Source organism: Lepidochelys kempii, chromosome 18 (genome assembly GCF_965140265.1).
Source record: "Lepidochelys kempii isolate rLepKem1 chromosome 18, rLepKem1.hap2, whole genome shotgun sequence".
Classification (NCBI taxonomy): Eukaryota; Metazoa; Chordata; order Testudines; family Cheloniidae; genus Lepidochelys; species Lepidochelys kempii.
Window position 1 is genome coordinate 12,449,288 of NC_133273.1, and position 27,024 is coordinate 12,476,311.

A 27,024-nucleotide genomic window follows, 5' to 3' on the forward strand; every position below is an offset into this window, starting at 1 on the left:
TACATATTAAAGAATCAAATTATTGCACACATCATTTTGTTAAGTTTTAATGTAAAACTTGCTGTTTAAAACTGTACATCTTGTGTGAAATACTATGAGACCTCTATACCAGTCAATTCCTTGGGCAGAGGAAAAAACAACAAAGTGGATAAATCTGTTGAATAAATACATACAGCTCTTCAACATCTTCTTACTAATGACTGGCCTGCACTGGTCATTCCTTTGGTGACACTAACTAATTAACTTGATTCAGATTTTCATTAAAAATAGAGGCAAATTTTGCTTTTTTTAGCTGATTGTTGGTGCATGGATTTCTCTCCCTTCTCTGTAGATGTGTTTGTGGACATCCCTGTGCATGGGCCCAGAAAGGAAAAGGTCAGTGTCCCCTTCTTCTGTCCTATATTTGCTAATTAAAGTTCTCTGTCAAAACACACATCTATTTACCCCAGTAGTGGAGCAATTCCTTTCATCTGACTGTAACTGCCTGGTATCAGAGGCAGTAGGCTTCACTACCTGGCAGTTATAAACAGATGGCAGAGTCACTCTAGAAACCCACAAAGAATCTGGTTTTAGAAGGTGGCTGTTCAAAATAACTTTTGCTGAAAATGTCGTGCTCAAGCAACATCCGAGTTTGGCAGACCTGAGGACTAAAGACTTCTATTTAATAATCAAAACAGATACAGCATGGGTGATGGCAGTACATGTTTCCCCTACACTGCCCAAGAAACTTGCCTCAACCAAGATTCTTTTCTACATAGATTCTTATAATGGGCTCATCCAAGTCGAATCTTCGTCCCTTCCAGCAATGCAATAAGCAACATGACTAACATCTGTCCCAGGTTTGTTCTCTCATCTCCCAGGGAGAAGTGAGTGCAGTGCAGTGTTTTGTTTGGGAATTTCTTTTAATAATGATCAGTAATTATCTCCTCTAGGCGTAAGAGGAGAATTCAGTCTCCATGGCCCATTCAGTCTAGACACGAGGGACCAGTCAGTGCCAAGTGTAATATGGACAACTGATCACTGCAAAATAGACTGAGAGCACCAAGGACACCTCACAGAGGCCACTGAACACTTATCAGATGGAAACAACTTTTGACCAATACTGATATGGGATAGATTTGAACTAGTAACGTAGAGGTGAAAGGCTCCAATACCCATAAACCATCCAGTTCTCCACAGCCTCCCCTTTCTAAGAAGCCCCTTACACACACACACACAGAGTTTGGTTGGGTGGACACATTCCCTTCCAGCTGCAGCAAGATAAGGTTGGGATGACATCTTTCACCTCTTCAATCTAATCACAGAAGTCAAGTATTGTCAGCCAACCATGGGTTGGCGAATAGGAGCCATGGGGGGTATTATCATTGCTGGTTTTAACAAGGTGATGTGCTCCCAAGTAACTTCAAAGAGGTATGGCTAAGATGAACCTCAGGCTGGGGCTACTGAGTTTCATCCAATGCTACAGCTGTTAAGACTCCACTCCCTGATCCTGAAACCAGCTCCCTGATCCCACTCACGTTTGGAGCAATGTCCAGAAAGGATTCCCTAAAGTTCATTTCTCTGTCGGATGCACAAAGAGACAGTCTTGCTGCTGCTTGGAGAAGGGGCTTGTGGGGAGGGGAAAGAAGTGACCTGCCCCAAAAGACCTGGATTTTCAGTCCAAGCAATTAGTCCAGTAAGCCATGGCAGATAGTGAAGAAGTAAAGTCCAAGCACAGATGAGGATGAGTATCGGAATTGAAGGCACAAAGAATCTCTCCAAATTCTAGAACTACACTCCTACCTATTTTCTGCAGTGTTAGTGGAGGCGATCTTCCAACAGTGAAGTCAAACCATCATTTAAAAAAAAAAATCAATTTCCAAATAACTTTGATGGATGCCTTGGAGACTCAGCAGCGTTCCCATCTCCCACTCAGAGTCAGCGGTGAGTGATGCTGGGAAAAGGTTTTTCTCATGAAGCATGGCTCTAAGGGTCGAGAAAGGACACTGCGATATAACGGGTCCCTTTTGTGGTTGGAAGGCCCTCGTGATAATGGGTCAGACGTCCCGGGTGTAGGAGGGTCCAACCCTTCCGAGGAGCTCGAATGGAGCAGTTGTAACGGAGAAACCGGCAGCCTCCTCCCTGCGTGAAACAAAAAGAAACAGGCATCAGCCAAGTACCAGCAGAGAAAGGATCCCTGTATTATCCGAACAGTCTCCTGATTTTCTGGACTCCCTTATGATGGTTTGGTAGAACCTTCTACCACCAATCTGCCTCATTAGAAAATCCTGAAATTCAAACCCAGTCACTGATTGCAGTCCTTTGGGATCAAGGTGCCCGAGATGGAGGTGGGGATGAGCTGGGAGGTGTTCTGGGTACAGGAAGGAGGAGAAGACCCTAGACTGGTCTGGGAGACTTCCAGACTGACCTTCTTGCAAGCACTTACCTCGTAATCTATCCCTACCCGGTTCAGGGCAATGTTGATGGTGAAGGTGGAAGCATCATGGTGAGGCATTAAGGAGGGTTGCTCATCAGGTTTGTAACGAACGACAAAGGCCAGCTCAAACTGTGTCTGCAGGAGAGAAGAGAGACATACACAGACGGTGCCAAAGCACCCAGAGGGCATTCACTTCTAGGGGATGGTGTGTACATTGGTGTAATTGGGGTACAATACCCCTGAAATAAGGGAGAAAGGGGCATGTTCCTATTGAGAAGTATGGTGCACACCTTGATAACATACTCCATGGTAATTTCCTCCATTATGGCACGTACTGTGGTACAGTGCCCCAGTGGTATTGCCTCTCCATGGCCATGATCATGAGAGACGCTGAGCACTCAAATCCCATTGACCAAGCGTGTTTGATGCCTACCTTTGTATAGTATCCTGGGTAAAATTTCTCTGTGATTGGAGCAATATAGTCCAGAAGGAACCTGTACCATTCTCTCTCATAGCCAATTTGGTTCATGTGGATGTCAATAGTTGGGACATTTTCATAACCCCCGAGTAGCCTGCTGTCCTGAAACGGAACCATAAGATTGATTGGGGACACGTATCTTAGATGATAAGTATGAAACACAGTTTGACAGTAACCAACAAACATAATGTTCATCTATAGGGCTTTTCAGGATTGGAACGCAGGGAAGGATCATCTACATTTTATAGAAGGGAAGTCAAGGCACAGAGGAGGTTGGAGCCCAAGTTTTCAAAAGTGGCTACTGACTCTGGATGATTATGGTTCTCCGACTTTACAACCGCTTGGCCCTAATCTTCAGAGGTGCTGAGCACTCCAGTGGACAGCAGTGGAGGTTGCAGGTTCTCAGGGCCTGCGAAAATGAGGCCTAAGGGGTCTCTGACTGATTTTCTGACTGCCCAGCGACCGCTATTGAATGTTTGGGCCTAAGTCCAAGGTCACACAGTGAGTCAAGAGCAGAGCTCAGGAGTCCTGACTCCAGTGCCCTGCTTTAACCACAGGATTAAAACTCCGGCCTGTAGCAGGCTGCAGCTATGCCCAAGGACTTGGTCTAAGTGGTGGGAGCTGTAGCTTTGGAAGCTCCAGCTTTTTCTTACCGTGTTATCTCCCTTGGACCACTGGCCAAAGTGCTCCATTTCCTCCACCAACTCGTCACAGGCGACGTCAGTGAATATAGGGAACCAGTAAACGTCGGGGCAGGGCTGGAGAGAGAACACACGAGAATTCAGACAAACAGAAGAATGAGACAAATACAGACAGACATAGGGGGCTCTTCATAAGCTACATAACACGTAGGGGGAGGGGGAGTTCCTTAATTTTGCAGGACAGCATCATGGGGGTGTTTGTTCCAGTTTTACAAGGGGGTGGTTGGGTCTTTTTTTTTTTTTTTAATAAAAATCATCAAACAATGTGTTATGTAATTTATGAACAGTCCCTAGTCAGACAAGAGGAGGACAAAGTCAAGAGCAGGGAGAGAGGGCTCACTGGAAAAATAGCTAAAATGTTAAAGGTTGAATCCTGCCTTCAGATTCCCATGCCTTGCTCCCAGTAAAATTAAGGAACCTGGACAGATGCCTCTGAAGAAGGAGGGATTTGTCCCGAAGAATACCTTCCAATAGTGACAGACCACATTCTCTCTGAATCTGATGTTCTTTTAGGCAGCACTGTCTCCTGTAAGCTACCTATTTCTGAGGGTGAAAGGCTGAAATAATATGATACTGACATGCCGTTCTCTCCTCCGCTGAGAGAAGAGCAGCATTTCTTACCATCTCCACCAATTTCCCTTTCAGAGCTAGTGTGTAGTTTTCATGGATGTACTTTTCTTTCCAGTCCTATGGTTAGAAAAAGACAAGCAAAGCAGTCACTTCTGTGGCGCATGGCTCAGGATGTGGTATTAAGCCATGCCCTGGCATCCCCCTCTCTCTCTCATCACGGAAAGGGGAAGCGGAGCGGTAAACAGCAATTGACAGCATTTTCTCGGCTTGGAAGCTCCAGGGCCCAGAGGAGTTTTCGAGTGAAATGCTTTCCCAAAGCCCTGCAGTTATGCACCTAGGGAACCCCATCAGAGGGATGTCACACAGCAAAGCTTGGACCCTCCCCTTAGAGACACGACTCGTAGCAGCGTTATCTAACAGGGAGGCTAGGGGCGTATCCCACAGTGACAGGCCTGCTCAGTCTCTCACCTCAGGATTGCTGAAGATCTGCCAGAGGTCGTTGTGGAGATGAGTCGTCTGATAATTCTCCAGAGAGAGTATGTGTCCAAATTGGTGCCGGTTTGTCACGAACATGAAGACCCTCTGTAGAATGGAGGGAAACCATCAGGCTGCAACTATCTACTGTGGGAGCTGCTTCCCATTAGCCCTGGCTTCATGCCCTCTGTCCACCCACCTCCCTCTCTAATCTTCACACTGGGCATCCCCTCCCCAGTGAGCCTTTATTGGTAAATCCAGACCCACCCGGGATGCAGAGAAGACTAAATAGTCCTAGCAAGGGCCAGTGATGGAGGCAGAACTTCTGCACGTTTCATCAGCTAAAGACAGAAGCAGGATAAAATAGCTCGCACAGGGTCACTCGGCCTGTGGCTATGCACATGTAGCTCCCACTGACGTTCACCGGAGCTGCATGAGTGGATCCTAGCGTATAACTGAATTTAGTCCGGGTTTCTCAGACCACAGGAAGAGATTCTCCTGCCCCCCTGACTGCATGTGCGTCAGGAAAGGCATGTAGGCTTAGTTGATGCCAGTTCACTTATTTCCACCTAGGCATGTACAGTTGAAACGGGTGTCCTGAAACCTGCCTGCAGAGTTGTTTCAACTCCACCCTTGCTCCCTGCAGCCAGCTCCCTGTACTGACCTGATCCCGGACATTATGGCAGAAAGCCATGTCTGCATCTAGTTTGCCGCTGTGGAAGAGGTCTCCCTGGTTGAGCTGGGATCTCAGGGTGCTGCCTTTTATGACATAGATGCTGGAAATGTAGGGAACGTTCCAAATCCCACTGCAAAATGGGGAGAGGGAGATTTAGACACTAAGTAGTAACAGGACAGAGCTTACAGGATCAGGCCCCAAAGGACTAAGGGCTAGATTTCATTGTGAACATATTTAGGGGGGGAAAGAACAAAAATAAAGCATTGCTGTTCTTTAGAATTTGGTTTGTGTCAAAGTTTAAAGGGTCAGACTCAAAACCCTACAGCAACCAAACGCAATGACCTACACAAACCCAAAGAGGAGCAAATCAGGAATGCAAGCTGTTCCAGTAATCAGCCTTTGGACATCTACAGCACCTTCCATCCACGCAGCACACAGCTCTTTACAAACACTATTTAAAGAAGAATGACAATCCCCCTTCCACCCCGCATTGCGGGATAGTTACGCATCACATTCTCTATCCTTAGCAGATGGAGAAAACAAGGCACAAGGAGAGACTAAGCGATTTGGCCATACAGTGAATTAGCGACAGGGCTGGAAACAAAACCCAGGGCTCCTGACTCCAAGTTCCCTACTCTGGTCACCAGACCTTACTCCCTCGATTACATATGGTATGTAGAAGACAGGTACATAAAACTGCTCCTGTCTGGAAGGAGAGACTTCCTTGCCTTCTGTAAACACAGTGATGGTCTGGTACTCTTGCCCCAGGATCCCAATTGGCTTTAGACTGATTTTGGGGGTACATACTCTCTATCCACTGTCTATTCAGCAAGCCTTGTATTTAGGGGATTCTGACTGGCAAAAGTCCCTCACAATACTTACACCCTCCGCCCTTGAACAATATCCACGTAATCCTCTGAACGGGCATAGTACCCATCAGGACTCAACGCACCCCAGAAATTTGACCACAGCTTTCCAAGACGGCTCACCAGTGGGGCAATTACCGGCCTGCAGGCACAAGAGGGAGAGATGGTTGGAGGGCAGGATGCTGCCAGGGGAAGAAAGGAGGAAGATCCCAACGAGAGTTTCAGGGTCCAGTTTTGCCTTCGCTTACAGATGCTACCCCCTCTTGACACCTGTGTAAGTAAGGGCAAACTTGGGCCCTAAGCTTATAGTTAAACACATTCAGCAGACAATCCCCTCTGAATGTAATCTAAGGCGTTCTAGCAGCTGGAGACAGAGCTGGAAATCTTTCTTCTTGGGGAGCAGGGGAATCATTTCAGTAACATGAAATATGTTTCTCTACTGTGTATCCAGCTCCCTAAGACTGAAACCACAGCTAAATCTCTGAGCCAGAGCCAGACATAACCAGGAATAGGTTCTGTTCTCTATGAAGCCCCAATGTGTGGAGGCTTCTGATCAGCAATGGGCCTGCAAAACTCCCTCCCCCAGATGCTCAGCTGTTGAAAGTAGGTGTAGCATCACTGAAATCAATGGAACTATGCCAATTTACACCAGTCAAGGATCTGGCTTCTTGGATCCAACACTCATGATTTTTAGGGATGGGGAAGAAAGAACTCGGACTGTGAACCTGGATATAGATCCAGATTTTCCAGTGAATCCCTCCCTTTATAATGGGCTGAAGCAAAACCTGCATCTGAATGTACCGCCCAGGATGTTTGGAATGTAAATCCAAATCCAGACCTCAACCCTGTGGCTTGGACCCACATCTGGTCTGGAAAAAAATGGTTCTGATTCTGGCCTCTCTGTTCCCAATAGTGTAGGCTCTGCTCCAAAGAGATACGGGTAAAACAAGGGATGGTTTACATCCAGAGCCCACTGCATCTGAATCCAATAATCCAGGGAGGGGGGTTGGATATATGGCTCCCGTTTTGGTCCATCTCTATTGGAGAAAACCCTTAAGTTTCATTCCCAGCAATGTTATCTCTTCCCAGCCCCTTACACATTTCCCAGGAAAGAAGGAGCTCCCTATCTACATTCCTGACTTGAAGCCTGCCCAGTAAGGATCGCTCAGACTCACTTGTTCTGTTCAATCAGGATCCGTAGAACTTTCGAGTTCTTCAGAACCACTTCGGCATCCAGGCTGAAGTAATATTCACAGTCAGGATCCTGTCTGCACAAATCCCTACAGCCAGAGAGCCCACAGGTCAGAGAGAGAACAGCAGCAGGACAGCAGGGATGACCTTCACTTTGCAGTCAAGGGGGCCTTCTCTTCTGGGATGGGGGAGTTTATCCTTTACAGACTGGGTGCAGAGCCCCTGACTAGGGTTGGGGGGAAGAGAGGGTTAAAACCCCATGCCTGAGCAAAGGAGTAGCAGGTGGCTGGCCCCTCATGGCAGGGAGGAGTGGGGCTGAGCTCAGGGGAGGCTGTTTTCTCCATCAGGAAGGTGGACAAGGAGGCAATGGGTATGGGGAACCATTGATTTGGAAGTTGAACTGAAAGAGGAACAGGCTGCACTTGAGGCTAGAGAAACTCGAAGTCCTCTGGATGCAGGAGCCTTACTGCTTCCATTTGTTTGGACCCAGGCTGTGGAAAGCTGTATACTTAGCCTGGGAATCTAGCCTGGCTTTAGCCCATGTTGGCTGGACAATAAGCAGGGGCTAAGTTCATACCTGCCATGGACAAGTTGCAGGCCAGTGGCAGGAAAATGGGGAACATGGACGCAACCTGGACAGAGAGTGTTTTGTGGTACAGAGGTTCTTAGCAGAGGGTCTGAGAACCCCTTTGGCAGTGAGGGCATCGAAGTGTGTTTGTAATGCTGTCACCCCAGAAAAGTGGCATCTAACGGGCATGCATAAGGAAGGAAGGGAAAGAGAGAATGGGTTGGGCTGTTACACAATATACCACTGCAACACCAGCCATTGTTCCTGCAAAGCTCCAAAGCAGACATCTATGAAGGAAGCTTCTGCTGCTCTGCCCACAGAGGCCTGTTATCTTGGATGCAAGAAGCCTCTCCCTTGTGATACGGAGCCTAGACGGAGGATGGGGTTGACTCCAGTATCCCTATCGTCTGACCGTTCACACTGGTCTTCTCACTTACACGCCCATGTTCCGAGCATCCGCATTCTCCACGTGGTCTTCTGGCCCAATCACTTTGACCGCATGATATTCTTTGCCATGCTCCTTCACAAACGTGTCCACCCGAGACAGGTGAAGTTGCTCCTGCACACAGAGGGAAATGACACAGAGCGAAGAGTAGGTTACATGAGCTTCACACAGGCTGTCTGGCCTCAGCTAAGGCTAGGCTTGGCAGCCTCCTGCTCTGGAGGCTCTGGCAACACCAGAGCACGTGAGCTGTATGTCTTCATGGCTGGAGGTAATTGATACACAGGCTTCTAGGAAAACAATGAGCTGTACCTGACTTCCAGGTCCCGGCAGTCTGGGGAAGTTGCAAATACTTCTGGGATACAGGAGGAGGCAAGCCATCCCTCACATGGCAAAACAAAGACAGGGTTGGTGAGATAGTATCTGTTATTGCTGGTCCAATAAAAGATATGACCTCATCCACCTTGTCTCTCTAGTATCGTGGAACGAACACGGCTACAACAACACTGCATAAGACAATCCAAGGCAGATGTTCCTTACATGGTTGTGGATGAAGAGCTGAGTGCGTTTCTTTGGGTACTGGAGGTTCTGAAGCCTCAGGAAGAACTGGGAGAGAAATGGAGTGGGCTGCTCAATGAAAACTCCAATCAGAACCAACGGCAACACATCATCCTGCATTCAACAAGAAGGTGAGAAGCGTGAGGGCTGCTCTCCAGCTCCAGAAACCTGGCGACACCCTCACCATTTCCGAGGCAACCCAAGCACGTGGTGTAGGAATTCTCTTGTTAGCACCAGGCTTCTGCCACTCTAAATATGCATCAATCCTTACCTTGAACCCTGTGAGACTTCTCAGGCCTTCATCACACACAGTGCAGCCTGTCTCGAATGTCCAGGCCCGAGGAATATAGTTTCCCAGGTAGTTCAACTGCAGCTGCAAAGGGAAATCCCCCAAGTGCTTAGTTACAAGGCAGGAGAAAATCTCACCCCAGCCTCTGATATTCAATCAGGTTCCATCGCCAGTCTCATCTCCCTTCTCTCCCTGGGAGAAGGGAAATGGAAAAGGATGCAAATCTGAGGGTCTAATTTTCTACAGTGGAGGATACTGATGTGCTGGGATAACACGAAGGAGTGAGAGCACTTTTCAGTCTCCATGGCCTGGTCAGTCCTTGGCGGCTAGGTGTTGAGGCTGGCAAGAAGGGGACCAAGCGTGGCAATTATTGTGATGTGAACACCTGTGCACTAGGAACTGGACTGATAACCACCAACTCAGTGGCTGCTGGCCAGTCATTCCTCAGGTGGGGATGTTTTCAATCACTGCTGACCTTGGTCTTGATTTGGCCCAGTGACCAAGAAGTAAGGAGCTCCATGTCTTGCTGTCATGGCAGGGAGCCACCCAATCCCCCCATCTGTGAATTTATGCAGGAAGAAGTCAGTGTGTGAGGGATGGATGCCTCATTTCCCAGAATTCCCTAGGCAAGTGCTTCACCACCTCAAGCCTAAAGAGGTTATTTGCCTTGGTTTCATACCCAACCTTCTTCTTCAAGGCTCCTGCTTACCTTGGTGGGTCCATTGCCGTGGATCAGGACTGGGAGGGTGTCATACTCTGCGTTTCTTGCTCTCACGCGTGCATTTTCAAACTTCAGAACCACCTCATCTAGAAACCACATCACAGCAATGTTATCTGCAGGAGGCTTTGGTAGCAATTTGGCCACACAATGCCCTAGCCATCCCATACAAGCAACTCCTGGGAAGACGGGAGAGTGGGGCTGGATAACTATCTATCATATTTGTGGAGCACAGACAATCCACGGAGGGAGAGGAATTATTTAGGGCGGCCCAGCGGGGTAGAATTAGGAGTGATGAGATGGAACTTAAGAAAGGATAGGATCAGGGAAGGCTCTGGAGAGTGAAATCTATTAAGCTGTAAGGCAGTCTCCCATAGGGAACCAGTAAAGCCTCACTGACTGCATCCTTTAAATCAAGAGTAGGCAAAGAATATGTGGTGAGGAACAATTCTGCACCAGCAAGGGGGTGGGGAGAATCCAGGCAAAAGCAGCTTTTCCTCCTCTGAATTCTATGCTCCCCTATGTCTGTCTGTCTGGCACATCCCCAGATGGCATTATACAGTGACTGCAGAGTGACCAGCCAAGGGGTCTGTGTAACCGAGCTATGCAAAAAGGCCAATCACGCACAGTGACAAGGGCCCTCATTCCTGCAATGCCCCCTGGCAGCCCAGTGCAGTGTCGCCATCGCATCTCTGCCTCATTTTCCTCAAATAAGGGTTTTAATAAGTCCACTGATGCTTGTATCTTGAAGAGTGCCCCTTCAGGGGTCTAGCTTATTCACCCCAAAAGGCAGAACATCACACAAAAATGCCTCCCCCTCAGCCTCTCTAGCTGAAGGAAGGAGGGCCTGAGTCAACCTTAGTCTGCCAACTCTCATGATGCCCAAGGCCCCTTACCGGTGAGGCCTTCCTGACCTGGAACCCTCTTCTGGAGTCAGGGGCCTCCTGGCTCGAGCAGCGGAAGGGTCCCTTTTCCTGGGTCAAGGTCTCCACACAGAGGCCAAACCACAAAGACTCTTCCTCACGACATCATATAATTCCTCTGATCTAGAGTTCCTGCCGTTGCCTGGTGGAATCTTTCATGGGAGCCAGGCTTCTCTGAGACGTAGCATTCACAGGCCCTTCCTTCTGGCCACTCTCCCACTCAGGAGCATTCTCCCTGGGTTTCCTTTGCTGGTGAGCCCCTCTCACCAAGTTCCCCCCCAAGAAACCTTCTATGTAGGCATTTTCTCTTCCTGCACTCTAAGAACTCTTCTCCTCCCTCGGGGCCCCTGTTCATCCAGCCCTGTCCCACTGGGAGCAGCATCCTTTTATCTCACTGAGGTGCTTCCCCGCCTAATTGACTGCCTCTCAGTAACTCAATGAGTGACCTAGTCCCAGGTGAACCTGAGCTGCCTCACTCCCCCATCAGAGATAGGCTGGGCTCCTGACCTCTCCAGAGGGACAGCTACCCTCTGACTCCCACCCTTACCAAGATAAGAATGGGACCCCAAAATCCCCCCTGCCCCATGATAACTGCCTAGCTAATTAAAATAAGGGGAAGGGGGGAAGAGATAAACTAAAATAAAGACCTATATTTCTCCGCTCCAGGAGAACAAATAGATAAAACTTTCCAAGGGTGGAATAACTGACTGGCCAAAAGCATGGTACGTGTGAGTGAGTGATGAATGCATCTCATCAGCTCCCCACCTTTCAGGCCATTCAATCCAATGTACAGAACCAAGAAGGCAGGCAGGTGGCCCTTGGCCCTGGGTTGTGTGTTGCTACTTCCCTACCAGTTTCCCTCCCCAAAGCTAGTGTACTTTGACATGCGTGGAGATCAAAGCAGAGAGGAGGTGTGGTATGGAAAACGCGACCTGCAGGCCTAACTGTGGAGCTGGCAATGCCGTAAGAACGAGGCTGGGGGCTCTATGGGGATTGCAAATCAAATCCAGGAGTCTGGGCAGAGGTTTTCAACAGAGACCTGCTCTGGGGATAGATTTTGGAGTTTAACCACTTCAGCCACAGTGTGACTGTTTCTAGCTGCTCTGCACTCTCCAAGGAGGAATGAGCCTCCCCATCTCACCTAATGCTCCATTCAGGTTCTGGAAGATCCGGCATCTCTGATCCACAGTGATGTTGATATTTTCCTTTAAAGAACGAAATAACCTCATTTCGGACACGCTCATTTAGGACGGCATACGCTCTGCAAACAGATGGGTCATTCCAGCTCTCCCACCCCTCTTACTGCCCTCCATTCATTGCAGAAAACCCTATAAAACCAGCCGCCCTTGTTTCCCAAACCCTCCATGGATTCGCTTCAACCTCCCTCACAGATCTAGGCCCAGGTCCTTAGCTGCTGTAAATCAGTTTAACACCATTAACTTCAACCCCCTAGGAGCCCTGAACCTGCTCCCTGGTCCCACCACTCATCTACCACAGGTTTCATCTCTGCCCCTTCACCCAGTCTCACCACTACTAATGCAAGAGCATTCTCCACTCTATCTTCTGATCTCTAGAATAGCCTCCTCCACCCATAGCAGATGCTGCGTCTCTTTTCAGATCTCCTATGAAAACAACAACTCTCCTTGCCTACATCTTTTCACGTTTCCCTCCCTGGGCTACTGTTGACTATGTCAGTCATTTTTAAATACAGTTTGTGTGAAAGACCATGTGCTAAATAAAGATGTATTGTATCATCCCGATCACTAGCATGTCCCACAGGCTCCAAAACCTTAAATACTCCCAGTGATCCCCAGTCCCACCTGAACTTCAGCAGTTCTCCCTTTGCTAAAATACCACCACCACAGCGCTTTTCAGCGTTAGATCTCAAAGTGCTCTCCAGAGGAGGTCAGTTTCACTATCCGCATTTTACAGAATATGATTTTATATTGCATTAGGCAAAACCAGATAACACGAACAGCTTAAAGCTTCCCAGGGCATGAAAAGACGACAAATAAAAGCACACTGATGGAAATATGCCTGCCTGCTCACACAGCAGTATATGAATCACGTGTCAAAACATAGCCAGGAGCGCAGGTTTGACATACATTTCTTTTGTGGACAGTCTCCAGCTTCCATCTATCTTCCGTGAGTGCTGCTCATGTTAGCAGTGTTAAACCACAACTTAGCAATGGTTTAAGACTGGGTGGCAGATGCATTTACACCAGGTGGCTTTAAACCATGCTACACTGGGTTTCATCAGAATCCCACTCAAACCTAGGTCTGACTTAATAGTTCACTGCCCCTCCAAGCATCACCTAAGATATATTAGAATAACTCTCAGAGGGGGAGAATGGATGTAACAGTATCTGGATTTTGAAAGCCGTGTCAATAGAACTATTCAACTCTGGTCTGGCTTTGCACCAGGACTTCAGCGGAGATCATTAAAGAGAAACAGTCATGGTAAAAGTTATGGGCCAGATTCAGACCTGGGGATAAGTAAGTGCCACTCTACTTGCTTCTCTCATGGCTTTTTGCAAATAGCTGACTTCACTTTCACTTTTCTTGATCGTCACAAGTTTCACTTCCTGGTTCCTATGCTCTTGCACAACCCTGCAACGTTTGGGTCACAAACACGCTAGGAGAATGTTTTATTTGTTCAAGGATAATAAGGCTTTTTAAATGTTATGACATCATTGCCGTTGGTGTAAAGTGACATGAAACCTTGTTTTAAAAACACCTGCCATCTGGGCCAAATCTGATAGGGCAGTGACCCTTTCAAGGGTCGGTACAGTGGGGGTGTGTGCAAGGGTGCACATCTGCCTGAACAAAATGGGTCACTGTACACATAAGTGAACATTTACATGTGCCAGTGTAGTCCTTACTGGGGCAAGAAAGAGACACCTAGGGAGACATCGATGAAGAAGGGGAAAAAACAGGAAAATACTGCTGGAGCAATAGGTTCCTAAGTGGTCACCCTCCTTTACAGCCAGCTGGAATGTTGCTTGGGGGTTGGGGGACTCCACACAAGTAAGTCTGGAAACAAAAAACACACTGCACGCCCCAGAAAAGGGTGCAGGATACCAGGGATCACTGGCACTGGCCAGATGCAGCACCTGCATCACCAACTCACACGTACCCTTTTTTCCGGATCCAAGAAGATATTGGTGTAAAAGAGCTGGTCGCTATCATTGTCAAGTCCTTTCCAATCCTCCACAAGCTTGTTTAGGTTAGGAGCGTAACCTATGAAACCTGCGGGAACAAGGCAAAGGGTGAAGAGAGCCAGTGTCTCAATCCAGCCAGCCTGGAAGGGAAAATTCTCAGGGACTCATACATGTGGACAATGTCTCAGTCCCTTCTCCAAGGGGACATATACACTGTCTCATATACATATGTCCCCCCCTGCAAGGTAGCACAGATACACAGTTTCAATCTCTCGGCAAAGGGACGTGCACTCTCCCACCATGGGTCATCAGTGGGGATTGAACCCTTAATCTTCAGCACCCAAAGCGCAAGCTTCTGTAACCTGAGCTAAAGGAGCAGCCCCACTAGCTAAGAGTAAGTTGCAGGTTCTTATCCTCTACATGGGTTGCAATCAATGGAGGGAGACATATTTGCAAGTGCCTAGCTTATGTGCTATGAATGTGTACACACATGGTCTCAATTCTCCTCTAATTGCACAGTACTTTTCTGCCCCGCCCCATCTTCTCTAAGAGCCTGGTCTCCCGGAAACACAAAGCTGGGAGACGCTGACCTGTCTCTTACCTCCAGAACCCAGGAAACGCTTGCCATCTTGCACCGGAGGGTACTTGGCTTCCAGCCTCCGGTCAGGGTAGATGAAGGTCTCTGCTGAGAAAACCACCTTGCTCTTGGCCTGTTTGAACTTCTTCAGCAGCTCTGCAGGGCCCGATGCAAAGAGCACATCATAGCTGCAGGAGCAGCAGAGCAAGGCAGAAAGGAGAACAGAAAGGAACGAAGTCAAAGAGAACAGGTCAGGAAAAAAAAGAGTGTGAGAAACAGAAGATTCTCTCGGAATCCCTTTCTTTTAGCCCTGCACCACAGCGTTACAATCCCTGCAGTCATTCCAGGCATCGGTGTGGTGTGGTAATAGCCCTATGGAATCCCCAACACTGGAGGTTTTAGGACCAGGTTGGACAAACCCCAGACAGGGATGGTCTAGGTTTACTTCATCCTGCCTCAGTGCAGGGGGCTGGTCTCGATGACTTCTCAAGGTCCCTTCCTGTCCTATTTTTCTGTGGTTCTGTGAATTCATTGAGCGGAATATGGTACTTGTTCCAAACTAACCTACTGTGGTGAATAAAATACTGAGCTCACAGATGGATTGTTCCTTACATCCCTTAACGCTCAGGGGCTTTGCTTCTAGAGAGCTTTCCCTTCACGTCCTCGGAGCCTGCGGCAAACGCTGGTATCCCTGGCCTGTCCATTATGGGTGCTGGGACTTGAACCCTGACATCTGTCAGCCCACTCTTTTATTTCTCCTCACCGCGGACTAGTTCTTGGCTCCCAAGATGCCGCCCGCCTGGCTCTCCACCTCTCCTGGCCAAGCGGACAATTCTGCTGGGAAAGGCCAGGCCAGAATGGCAAACTAGCCCACTGATCCCTTGGAGGCCAAATTCAGCCTGGTGTAAGCAGAGGTAACTCCATCATCCTTACACAAGAGTTGGATTTGGTCCACTGCAGTGAGAGCTTCCCAGCTGGCACTGATGCATTTAACATTTCGCAGTCAGCATGGCGCAGGGAATCCCAGTAGGCAGGACTTCAACTTCCCCTACCAACCTCCTTCAGCGTTAATTACCCCCTGTTAAGAACCTGCCTCACAGCTCAACTCATGGCAAATCCCTTCAGCCCCGTTTACCTTTCTGTGAAGAGGATGATCAAGTCCTCCTTATCCGCATGCTGCTTCAAAGCGGACTTCAAGAGACGGACCTTCTGCCCACCTCCTGCTGCCTTCTTGTCATCACCACGCCACTCCTCATCCAGCCCCAGCACCTAAAGGGTGACAGGGAACCTTTTAACAAAGAGTTCACGCTACACAGGCAACAACTTGTTTCCCCAGCGTGAGTCACTCTAAGAAATGGGGTAGGAGAACCAGCTGCCAGAGAAACTCACAGCTACGTCGCTGCTGGCCTCCGGTCAGACTTTTGGCAAGGAGCAATGGTGCAGGAGCGCTGGCTGAGGAGGAACTCAGTTACACCTGTCCCGACCTCTCCCAGTGCAACTCCTAGCGGGCAAGGGCGTAAGGACACTTGCTCTGGTGGACACACAGTTACTGCTGACCCATCCTCTGCCACTGAGCATCACCACGAGGAATGGTGCAGGAGAGCGCGCAGCAAAGAGCTTTCACGGGTGTCTCTGTAGGAAATGATCGGGCACAGGGGCTGGCTCGGTGCCGCGGCTTTTGAGTCACAGCGGCACGATGCTATGTCATAGCAGCGTGGCTTGCCGCACCCATGAAAGCTTTCTGATGGAAGTGTGGTGTTGTGGGGGTCCCTTTGGAGCAACTCCCAAGGCTGCGCGGCTTCACCTGGACTTTGTAGTTGAAGAACTGGGCTGATCTTTTGAAGCGTTTGAATCCCTCAGTCTCCTGGGTGGCCACAGTAAGAACCAGCAGGTTTTCTGTAGGCAGGAGAAAGCACCAGGTAAAGAAAGACGTTCCGCCCTTCTCTGTTTCACCATTTAACAACCCACCTTCAAAAAGCAGCTTTGCGATTAGAAACAGGGGCGAGGTGGGGACTGGCAGCCTGAGGGCCCTGGCTGACTTCATGAAGGTAGGTAGTGTGGGGAAAGTTGAGGCATAGCAGGTACGTCTACACTGCAGCTGGGAGCGAGCCTCTCGCCCAGGTAGACAGACTCGCTCTGGCAGGACTCGAGCTAGCATGTTACAAAAATAGCAGTGTGGATGCTGAGGCTCGGGCTCTGACCCCCTTGGCTCAAGGGCCCAAGCTGCAGCCTGAGCGGCTACGTCCGCACTGCTTGTTCTAGCACGCTAGCTCGAGCCCTGCTCGCGTGAGCCTGTCTACCTGGGTTGGGAGGCTTGGTCCAAGCAGCAGTGTAGACGTACCCCCCGAGAAGTTAAGTGACTTTCCCAAGGCCACATGGCAAGCTAGCCACAGATGCAGGAATAGAACTTGACAGAGTCCTGATGTCTTCATCACTCACCACCCAGCATGACTGCCTCCGCTCAACCTCTGCTTTTCATTGCGACAACATAGTCCTATGAAACACAGACTAAAGCCCCGTCTAACTTGGATCTAGGGTCAAATGTTTGCATAAGCAAAGTCATGCTCCCCTGCAGACTCTCAGCACCGAAGTTCGGACCAAATTCTGCACGTGCTACTCTACTGCAATGTTCCCTCTCATTTTTGACAGGCTGTGCGCACAATTTCTTCTGTGCACATTTTTGACAGGCCGAGTGCGCAAAAAGTTTCTTCTGTGCAAATCGTTGTGCGCCCGGTGTTTCGCCGTGTGCACGGGGCTTAGAATCTGCGTGTGTGCACACACGCGCACAGCTTAGAGGGAACAGTGCTCTTCAGACTTCAATGCGGTGGGAGGTGCTTCCGTCCCTGAGAAAAGACGGCTCCTGAATTACAGTCAGGATTTGATTCACAGCCTGGAGTCCACTGGTGGAAGCCGGGCTGCAGGCCAGCAAGGGTGGAAAGCCATTCTGGAGGTGCACCGCAAGATACTCACCCACAGCTCTGCTCTCCTGGAGCAGCCAGCCAGTGTAGCCCCTGAGTGGGGCCAGCCAGAGGCAGAGCATGGCTAAGGAGCCCTACGCTAATACCAATGAAACCTGTGTCGTTACGTTGCCTTTACACTGGTACAACCAAGGTCAGAAGCTGGCCCTGCCCGTGAAGTCTGAGACTTTACAAAACTATCATTTCATTGCTCGGCTTGTGAGACAGACACAGAGAATACAACTTACTGAGGGTTTCTCTAGTAATGTAAAATGTAAGTCTCACTTTCCTCAGAGTTTAAAGAAAATTAAACATGAAGGTAAAAAAATAACACTGCCATCAATGGATGTGCAGACTTGAAAATCATCCACTTTGTTTAAGTGCTTACCTGCAGCACTGCTCGCTCTCTCCAGTGAGCATTTACACCGACATAAGGAACTGCAGCATTTGGCCAGATAGCTGTTATTTTTCTCTTGGATGCGCCTCTGATTTTCTATTGTAGTCTGGATCTGTGGTCCAGATGTCTACTATATATCATGTGGATTTATTCTGTCACAGCCTCCATCCAACATTCTCTCCCTACTGCTCTTGATGGTTTCCAGTTTCTTAAAGTACTTTTTCAGTTTTTGCACATCCTCATGCTGGCAAAACTCCCATAGACAAAGCTCTTATCAAAGTCAAAGTAAAAATGGAGTAAAACTTTTAGGATTGGACCCATGATTTCTTTGATGTAACTGAATGCTCCTGCTTCATGTTAACACTTTCACCCGGATAGGAATGTGCAGGGGTCCTGGCAGCACTGTTCAAACAGGATCCCGGGCCAGTCGACTGGAACATTGGAAAATTCCAAGAATAACGGATTGGCCTGGAGGAGCATTTTCTTGGATCTAGCAGGACACTGGAGGAGTGAATTTCCTAGTGGGTGCACATGGTGTGCATCCCTAATGCATCTGGATAGATTTCCTGGGCACACAGAGCCCGATGCCTCTGGATGCATGAGAAAAGCAGGATCTCTGGATGTGGTAGACCACTGAGCATAAAATGGCTATTAGCCAGGATGGGCAGGGACGGTGTCCCTAGCCTCTGCTTGCCAGAAGCTGGGAATGGGCGACAGGGGAATGGATCATTTGATGATGACCTGTTCTGTTCATTCCCTCTGGGGCACCTGGCACTGTCCTCTGTCAGAAGACAGGACACTGGGCTAGATGGACCTTGGGTCTGATCCAATATGGCATTCTTATGTTCTTATGAAAATGGTGAAGGGTAGATACTAACCCACAGCAATTATCTGTCTGAGTCCTCAGGATATGGATGAAACTATAGTACAGTTGCAGAGAGAGATCTGGGGTGGGGGTAACAAGGGTAGAGATAAGTTTGGGATTCCCAGCTGAGGGAGAGAAGGGGTTTTAACCAGAAGTCCGTGAGATCCTTTATTCCCATCACAACAATATGAAAAGAGATTACAGGTCAATAAGAGACCATCAAGTTGGATTTAAGTATATTTTGTTTGAGATAAGGTGAGTGAGGTCATATCTTTTATTGAACCATCTTCTGTTGGTGAAAGAGACAAGCTTCCAAGCTCCACAGAGCCCTTCTGGGCTATTTGTTAGTCATTTAGGTACCACAGTGTTGAGCATGAGCCAGATGGATGGACAGACAGATGGACAGAGCTATAAAGGAATTTGAATGATGCAGAAGCATAGTTTTTAAACTCAGTTATTTAGCCAGCACAGTTAGGGCCCTAATTACACTCCTGCTTTTCATGTTCTGTGGAGTCAGATGTAAACAGCTTGGGAAAGTATGCAGTCCCCCAGGGAATATGCTAAAGCCGGCAAGTCTCCAGTCATGTGACAGCGTGCAGAGCATCAGAACAGCCTGCTTTGCTAGGGAGCCAGGAGCTCAGGCTTTCCTAGAAAATGGGAATCAGAGGGCAGATGAGAAGGGACGCAAATGTGGAATACCAGGCAGGGGGCTGGAAAAGAGACATTAAATTCCAGCCCCTGCTGTGAGAGCTGAAGATGTAAATTAACTGAATAAGACGGAATAATTTATAGGAGCCCACTGCTGGGCAGCTATTCCAGCCTGAATACTCTCCAAGGACCGAGGATCTCAAACCAAACAAAGCAGGAATTCATTTTCACGCCACCTTCCAAAGACAGTCAGCAAACTGTTTACACTCATCTTATGTGACTTCCAGAGTTTTCCTGCACCAAATGGGAGAGTGCGAGAGGCTCCAGCGGATGGCTGAGGAAGAGGTGTCATATTTCGGAGACAGAAAAAGACCTCACTGTGCAGCATATAAATTAATTAGAGCGAGAAAAAGCCAGTGCAGAGCCTCAGTCCTCCCCACACAGACTCTGGGCCGAATTCCTCAATAAAGATTCCCCTTAATTAATGATCTGGTGGGGAGGAACAACTTTGAGAGACACTAGCTAGGCTTCACTTCTGTGCCAAGAGGCCTCTAGTTACAGAGAGATCTTTCCACCCACAAGGCATTCTTTCAGTCCAGTCTCGGAAGTCTTAAGGCTGAACTATGCAGCCTCCAGCTACCTTCCCCTTTTACCCTTTTCTTCCTCAAAGTTACTGCTGCAAGTGAATATTCACTTCCTAAGCCGCAGTAGTTACCCTTTTGCTCTATAACCGGCAAAGCCCTTTGCTGGGTTCCCCAAATGCTCTTCTCTTTCTCCACATCACCATTTCAAATCCTGGCTCCCTTCTCCAGACATAAATCACCCCGGGCCAGATCCCCAGCTGGAAATCGCTGGAATGGTGCCAGCTTACACCAGCATTCAAATGCCCTTGTGAGCAGGGTAACATATGTTTGGCATTTTGTGGAAGCATTTCAAAGCAGATGTACTCTTTCACATCTTCTGTCCCACATTACTTCTTGTAAACAAAAACACTGACTCCTTTCTGCCAAGCAGGGTCATCCAGACTCAGTGACACTGAAGGCTACTCGGACAACCAGAAACCTGGAAGTTACAGTTAACTGTATAAACACAGAGTACAGAAGCAGCATGGATCAGTGGATCAGGCATTGGACTTAGATTCAAGAGACCTGGATTCTGCCTCCCACTGACCTGTTCTGTGACATTAGCAAATCACTTCACACTCTGGGCCTCCATTTTCCCATCTGTACAATGGGTACATGATGCTTACCAACCTTTCTAAAGCACTTGGAGCACTGTGGTGAAAAGAGCTATGGAAGGCAAAGTATCGTTACAGAGACATAACATTTAGATCAATAATAAATGCAAACAGCAATACTATCAGGGTGGACTTCAATGTTTCTCCACATAAATAGTTAGAATCTGCTTGCTGGAGGAGTTCAGCAGCAGTAAACGTAGACTGTGGCTACACTACACAGCTTTTAGCGACACAGCCGACGTAGCCGCTGTTGGTCGGCAGGAGAGAGTTCCACAAAAAACTTCCACCTCCCACAAGCAGCAGCGGCTTTGTCATCACGAGAGCGTTCCTGCCAACAAAGTGCTGTTCACACTGGTGCTTTTTGCCTGCAAAACTTTTGTCATTCGGGGGAGTGTGTGTGTGGGGGGGTTAACACCCCTGAACGACAAAAGTTTTGCCGACGATGTGCCAGTGTAGACATACCCTTAGAGACGATCATCTTTTTCCTGAACTTATAGGGAGAGCACAGATGCAGTTGCATATTAAGACGCCAAGGGCTGCCTTTAGCCCTAAGCTGCACTTTGGAAAGCATGACTGTAAAGCTTGCTAGTAAAATAAAGCTTAAGAAAATACGACTCACCCAGGAGACAATTAGTAAAATCAATGCCCGATTCGACATCTGAGAATTGAATTGCCATATTAAGTTTACTTGAAGCACACTTTCTCTTTTAATAGTAAGTCAAACACAGCACAAGTAGTACCTAGACTTGCAAAAAAATGGGTCTCCAGGCGCTTTACAGAAGAGGCTCGGTAGTAGTATCCCCATATTACAATTGTTGAAGCTGAAGTGCAGATTTTTCTTAAGGCCCTGCAGCAAGTCAATGGCCGAAAGGGAAAAGCACTCATTCCAAGCCCCTTGCCCTATGCAATACACCACACTGATTCCTGCATAGGGCCAAATTTCTGTTCCTGGTGTGCCTTGGACTCCTGTTAATAAAATCAGTGAGAATCTGGGGTGCACAAGGAGTGCAGAAAGCGTGACCCAAGCTTTGCACAGAGTTGCTTTTCTTACACTCCTCTAAGGATTCGCCTACACACCAACCCTGTGGTGCTTTAAGTACTGGGGCCTTATGCTGGGACTGGTAAAGCAGTACACCGCCCTGGGGGATACAGTTATACAAGTAAAAAGATGCTTATAGCAATATAAGTTATTCCCGCCAATTTAGGGGAATAAACTATACCGGTACCAGGCACCTTATTACTAGTACAATTGGATCCACACTAGGGAACTGTTTTTGTTTAAAAAAAAAAAAATCACTGTCCTACCTGAAATTGTTAAATCGGTACAAAATCTGTAAACAGAGCAGGCCTAACCTCTTTTAATAGGTTCAAACTTTCAGCTCCTATTGCTGCCTGTGACGGCCCACAGTTTAGCTTCCGTAGTTAGAGATTTCAGAGTGGTTGCCGTGTTAGTCTGTATCAGCAAAAACAACAAGGAGCCCTTGTGGCACCTTAGAGACTAACAAATTTGTTTGGGCATAAGCTTTCGTTGTCTAAAACACACTTCATCAGATGCATGGAGTGGAAATCTGATGAAGTGGGTTTTAGCCCACGAAAGCTTATGCCCAAATAAATTTGTTAGTCTCCACAAGGACTCCTCGTTGTTCTTAGTGAGAGACGGTAGGGAACGTGAGATACAGCCTTTCCCTGCGAGGCTCCCAGTTCAAATCCAGCCAGTCACCAGTGATCCAAAAACATCACCATTTGGTAGCTGCCCTCAGCTAAAGGCAGTCAGACAGATGTCCACATCAACACAAAATCCACCAGCAGTATCGGCAGCTCTGTGGCAATCTCAGTGGAGAAGCCAAGGACTGAGTGAGGCTGGAGACTGAACTATCCCTTCAGCCCCTACAAATGATCTGATCCTCCAGATCAGGGTCTGGGGACATGGACGGGACGGTGAAGGGGAAGCTTACTGTGCAGCTCTCTGTGCTAACACTTTTCTGCGTCTGAGGCCACTGGTCTCTAGAGATGGCATTCTTGCTCTTCACCGGAACTAAATTCACACAAAGATCTAGAAAGGTAAATAGGGAACTTCCTGCTAAACCCCCTCAGTGCTTGATCCTTTGTTAATTTTAGCTTGTGCCCTCTTGTTTAGAGCTGGTCTGGTATTTTTTGCCAAAACTTATTCCCCCCCACCGAATGCCCATTTGTTAAAAGCAAACTGTTCACACAAAGGGTCGGTCTTGACAAACCTCCCAATTCCAAACATTTGGGGAAAGGAAACATTTGGAAGTTGTCAAAACATCACATTTTGACATTTTCAAAATAGAAGCTTTCAATCTGGAGGGTCAAAATGACTATTTGCTTTGAATTTTAGAAAATTTCCACAAAAAAGGGTTTAAATGAAAAAAAAACATTTTGAATTTATCTAAACAGAATGTTTCTATCAACCTGAATGGATTTTTTTTTTCCAGGTTCTTGATTTGTGAAAATTTTCAAGATTTTGACTTTTCATCCTGATTCAGGATGGGGAAATTTGTGGAATCTTGAAAATTCCCTACTCCTGATTTTGAACTTGTACCATTATTTACAACTTAAATCACGTTGCCTCTTAATTGCCACTTCTTTAATGAAAATAAATGTAATGAGCCAAATTGCTCTTCAGAGTTGTAATGCTGAAACTCTATCATGCTTGTAGTCATCTGCAGTAGCTATTCCAATTCTTCTGCATTTAGCAAAATACTTTAGAGGTTCCCTCACCAGCTGTTTGTATAGGGATAAAATGATGGTATCTTCTGATTGTTCCAGACCTCAGATAATCACACAGGCATCCCAGGGCTCCAACTCTCCATTTACCAATCCCTGTCTGGCTGTCTAGGTGCACCATAGAAGTGTAACAGGCACTGACCACAGGTTGTGTGATGCAACAGGGCCCAACGGCTGAGCCTTGGGCACTTACCTCAGACTGGGTGGTACCTGAAGCTCATGTTACTCACTCTGTGCTGTGAGCACTGACTCCAGGCTGGCGGTGCCCGGGTCTGCCCGGGCAGGGGACGCTGGCCCCCCGCTGGCAGTGCCCAGGACAGGCGCTCAGTGCCCCCCGCTCGCGGTGCCCAGGACAGGCGCTCAGTGCCCCCCGCTCGCGGTGCCCGGGTCTGCCCGGGCAGGGGACGCTGGCCCCCCGCTGGCGGTGCCCGGGACAGGCGCTCAGTGCCCCCCGCTGGCGGTGCCCGGGACAGGCGCTCAGTGGCCCCCGCTGGCGGTGCCCGGGACAGGCGCTCAGTGGCCCCCGCTGGCGGTGCCCGGGACAGGCGCTCAGTGGCCCCCGCTGGCGGTGCCCGGGACAGGCGCTCAGTGCCCCCCGCTCGCGGTGCCCGGGTCTGCCCGGGCAGGGGACGCTGGCCCCCCGCTGGCGGTGCCCGGGACAGGCGCTCAGTGCCCCCCGCTGGCGGTGCCCGGGACAGGCGCTCAGTGCCCCCCGCTCGCGGTGCCCGGGACAGGCGCTCAGTGCCCCCCGCTCGCGGTGCCCGGGACAGGCGCTCAGTGCCCCCCGCTGGCGGTGCCCGGGTCTCCCCGGGCAGGGGACGCTGCCCCCCGCTGGCGGTGCCCGGGTCTCCCCGGGCAGGGGACGCTGGCCCCCCGCTGGCGGTGCCCAGGACAGGCGCTCAGTGCCCCCCGCTCGCGGTGCCCGGGTCTCCCCGGGCAGAGGACGCTGGCCCCCCGCTGGCGGTGCCCGGGACAGGCGCTCAGTGCCCCCCGCTGGCGGTGCCCGGGTCTCCCCGGGCAGGGGACGCTGGCCCCCGCTGGCGGTGCCCGGGACAGGCGCTCAGTGCCCCCCGCTGGCGGTGCCCGGGACAGGCGCTCAGTGCCCCCCGCTGGCGGTGCCCGGGTCTCCCCGGGCAGGGGACGCTGGCCCCCGCTGGCGGTGCCCGGGACAGGCGCTCAGTGCCCCCCGCTGGCGGTGCCCGGGACAGGCGCTCAGTGCCCCCCGCTGGCGGTGCCCGGGACAGGCGCTCAGTGCCCCCCGCTGGCGGTGCCCGGGTCTCCCCGGGCAGGGGACGCTGGCCCCCGCTGGCGGTGCCCGGGACAGGCGCTCAGTGCCCCCCGCTGGCGGTGCCCGGGACAGGCGCTCAGTGCCCCCCGCTGGCGGTGCCCGGGTCTCCCCGGGCAGGGGACGCTGGCCCCCCGCTGGCGGTGCCCGGGACAGGCGCTCAGTGCCCCCCTCTCACCCTCCTGCTTGGAACCGCCGCTCCCCTCCGCGATCAGCAGCGTGAGGACCAGCCCGGGCAGCAGGAGCAGCTGGGGCAGCATCGGGGCGACTTGTGGCGGATCCTGGGCTCCCCGAGTCCGGTTCCGGCTCCAGCCGCGGCGCTGCCTGCAGACCGGACCCGGCCCTGTGCACCGGGGAGCGGGACAAAGCGGGCACCCACCGCGGCCGACTCCCGGCGCTGCGAGGTTCTCGCTGCCACGCACTAAACACGCCCCTCCGCGGGGCTCCTCCCTGCCGCCCGGACTCAGCCCCTTCCCTCCAGCCCGGGCGGCGGATCGCTGGAGCCGCCTGGGGCAAGGGCCCAGCACACCGACAGCTGGGGAGTCTGCCCACCCCACTGCCCACCCCCCGCTAACCCAGTCCCCAGCCTGGGGGACCTGGGGCAGGCAGGATTCCTGCTCCGGGCTGCCCTCACCCCATCCCCACCGCCCCATTTCAGGGGGGCTTTATGGACACACCTCGTTACGTATTGTGGGCGATTTGGGCGTGACAAATGCTACACAGAGAGATCATCTCTAGTACTCCTTAGAAATGAACTAATGTGGCCAAGTTCAGATCCCAACTTTCCCAAAGGGTATGTGTTGGGGTGGGGGGGTGTCTTCAGGGGAATGCCGGCTTTTGCTTTGGACCCCCCCTACCCCCGCATTGTGAGTGTACATCCAGTGGTGCTGGAACTGGGGGGGGGGTGTGCAGCTGGATTGAAGTAGTAATAACAAACACCAGATAACATGGTTTCCATCATCAGCACCCCGATGGTTCCAGACTCCCCCTGTGTATCAGGACCCAAGGGATAGATTTGTAATGAAGGAGCTGAAGCACTTAATCGTGGTCAGAGATGAGCCACTAGAAGTTAGCATGTGATTGTAGGTGCTGGAACTCGGGGTCTTGCGTACTCTGTGGCTTGAAGTGGTTTCCATCATATACAGGGTTTACGGTTTGGTTCAATGGCTCTCAGCACCCCCACGGCAATAGAACCTCAGAATTACAAACACCAGAGTCAACCACAAAACCTGATTTGGAACCAGAGCTACACAATCAAGCAGCAGCAGAGAGGACCAAAAAAAAAAAAAAAAAAAAAAAGGCAAATACAGTACCATACTGTGTTAAACGTAAACTACTAAAAAAAAGGAAAGCCACATGTTTCTTCAGCATAGTAAAGTTTCCAAGCTGTAGTAAGTCAATGTTCAGTTGTAAACTTTTGAAAGAGCCATAATGTTTTGTTCAGGGTTAGGTACATTTCAGAATTACAAACCACCTCCATTCCCCACCGAGTTTGTAACTCTGAGGTTCTACTGTATACAAATTGTCCCAGCACCCCTGCACATGGTTTGCACATTTGCAGACAGTAAGCATGAGAAAGTTGAAGCAGAAAAAGATTACACACAGCTTTGGAATTTGGGGATCATTATTAAATACTTTCCTTCCACCTGTCAGTTCACATTAGTTGCCTCTTACTAGCATAGTAAAAAATCTGTTACAATACTCACATAGATACGTGGTGTGCTTCATCCGCTACCATTTATCACTCATTTATCCTTTTGCTTACATTTATTTTTCTGTTTATCATTAAGAACCTGGTTAGTTCATCTTTAATTGTTTTGTTGTGCAAGCATTTCCCCCCCTTGAAGTCCTGCTTAGTTCTATAACAAGGCTATTTTATATGTTTGGTTTGACTTATTGGTGTAATAAAAATACATTAATTTAAAAGGATGAGGCGGGGGGTTCTGGTCATTTTTGTAAGGTACTGAATGTTGCGCCGAGTAAACCCATCTCTGATACTGACTTGCTGTGTGGCCTGGAGCAAGTTATTAAATATTATTTATTATTATTTATTATTTCTACTATTTATATTGCAGTAGAACCTAGAGCAGGAGTGGCCAAACTTACTGGCCCTCCGAGCCACGTACGACAATCTTCAGAAGTTCAAGAGCCGGGGCACATCTGCCAGGAGCCGGGGGTTGAGGCTGCTGAAGCCCCAAGCCCTGGCAGGTGCGCCCCAAAGGGCTGAAGCCCCAAGCCCCTCCTCCTCGCAGGGCTGAATTGAACCCACTGACTGTATG

The 27,024-nt window shown here is 49.6% G+C and overlaps 1 protein-coding gene across 2 annotated transcripts; it reads right to left on the reverse strand.

Moving 5' to 3' along the window:
* Positions 1–19: 19 nt before the first annotated feature.
* Positions 20–25,157, reverse strand: PLOD1 (procollagen-lysine,2-oxoglutarate 5-dioxygenase 1). 2 transcript variants are annotated; one of them, XM_073316636.1, is made up of 19 exons: positions 24,924–25,157; positions 16,413–16,504; positions 15,744–15,877; positions 14,633–14,796; positions 14,007–14,119; positions 12,012–12,075; positions 9,939–10,036; positions 9,212–9,313; positions 8,923–9,054; positions 8,378–8,499; positions 7,357–7,461; positions 6,198–6,323; positions 5,304–5,445; positions 4,634–4,747; positions 4,217–4,282; positions 3,548–3,652; positions 2,850–2,996; positions 2,426–2,551; positions 20–2,121 (listed from the first exon to the last, which is right to left on the reverse strand). In XM_073316636.1, the coding sequence occupies exons 1-19, from the start codon at positions 25,003–25,005 to the stop codon at positions 1,966–1,968; spliced, it is 2,190 nt and encodes a 729-aa protein (XP_073172737.1). In that variant the 5' UTR covers positions 25,006–25,157; the 3' UTR covers positions 20–1,965. The 2 variants fall into 2 exon arrangements, with proteins under 2 accessions (XP_073172737.1, XP_073172738.1); XM_073316637.1 differs by lacking the exons at positions 20–2,121; positions 2,426–2,551 and having other exon boundaries at positions 2,885–2,991.
* Between the last annotated feature and the right edge of the window lie 1,867 nt (positions 25,158–27,024).

Coding starts and splice junctions, on each gene's coding strand:
- PLOD1 (XM_073316636.1), bottom strand. CDS start 25,005: ATGCTGCCCCAGCTGCTCCTGCTGCCCGGGCTGGTCCTCACGCTGCTG. Junction 12,076..14,006: donor TCTTGGATCCGGAAAAAAGG/GTACGTGTGAGT, acceptor CGTTCTTTAAAG/GAAAATATCAACATCACTGT. Junction 4,748..5,303: donor GCCATAATGTCCGGGATCAG/GTCAGTACAGGG, acceptor TCCATTCTACAG/AGGGTCTTCATGTTCGTGAC.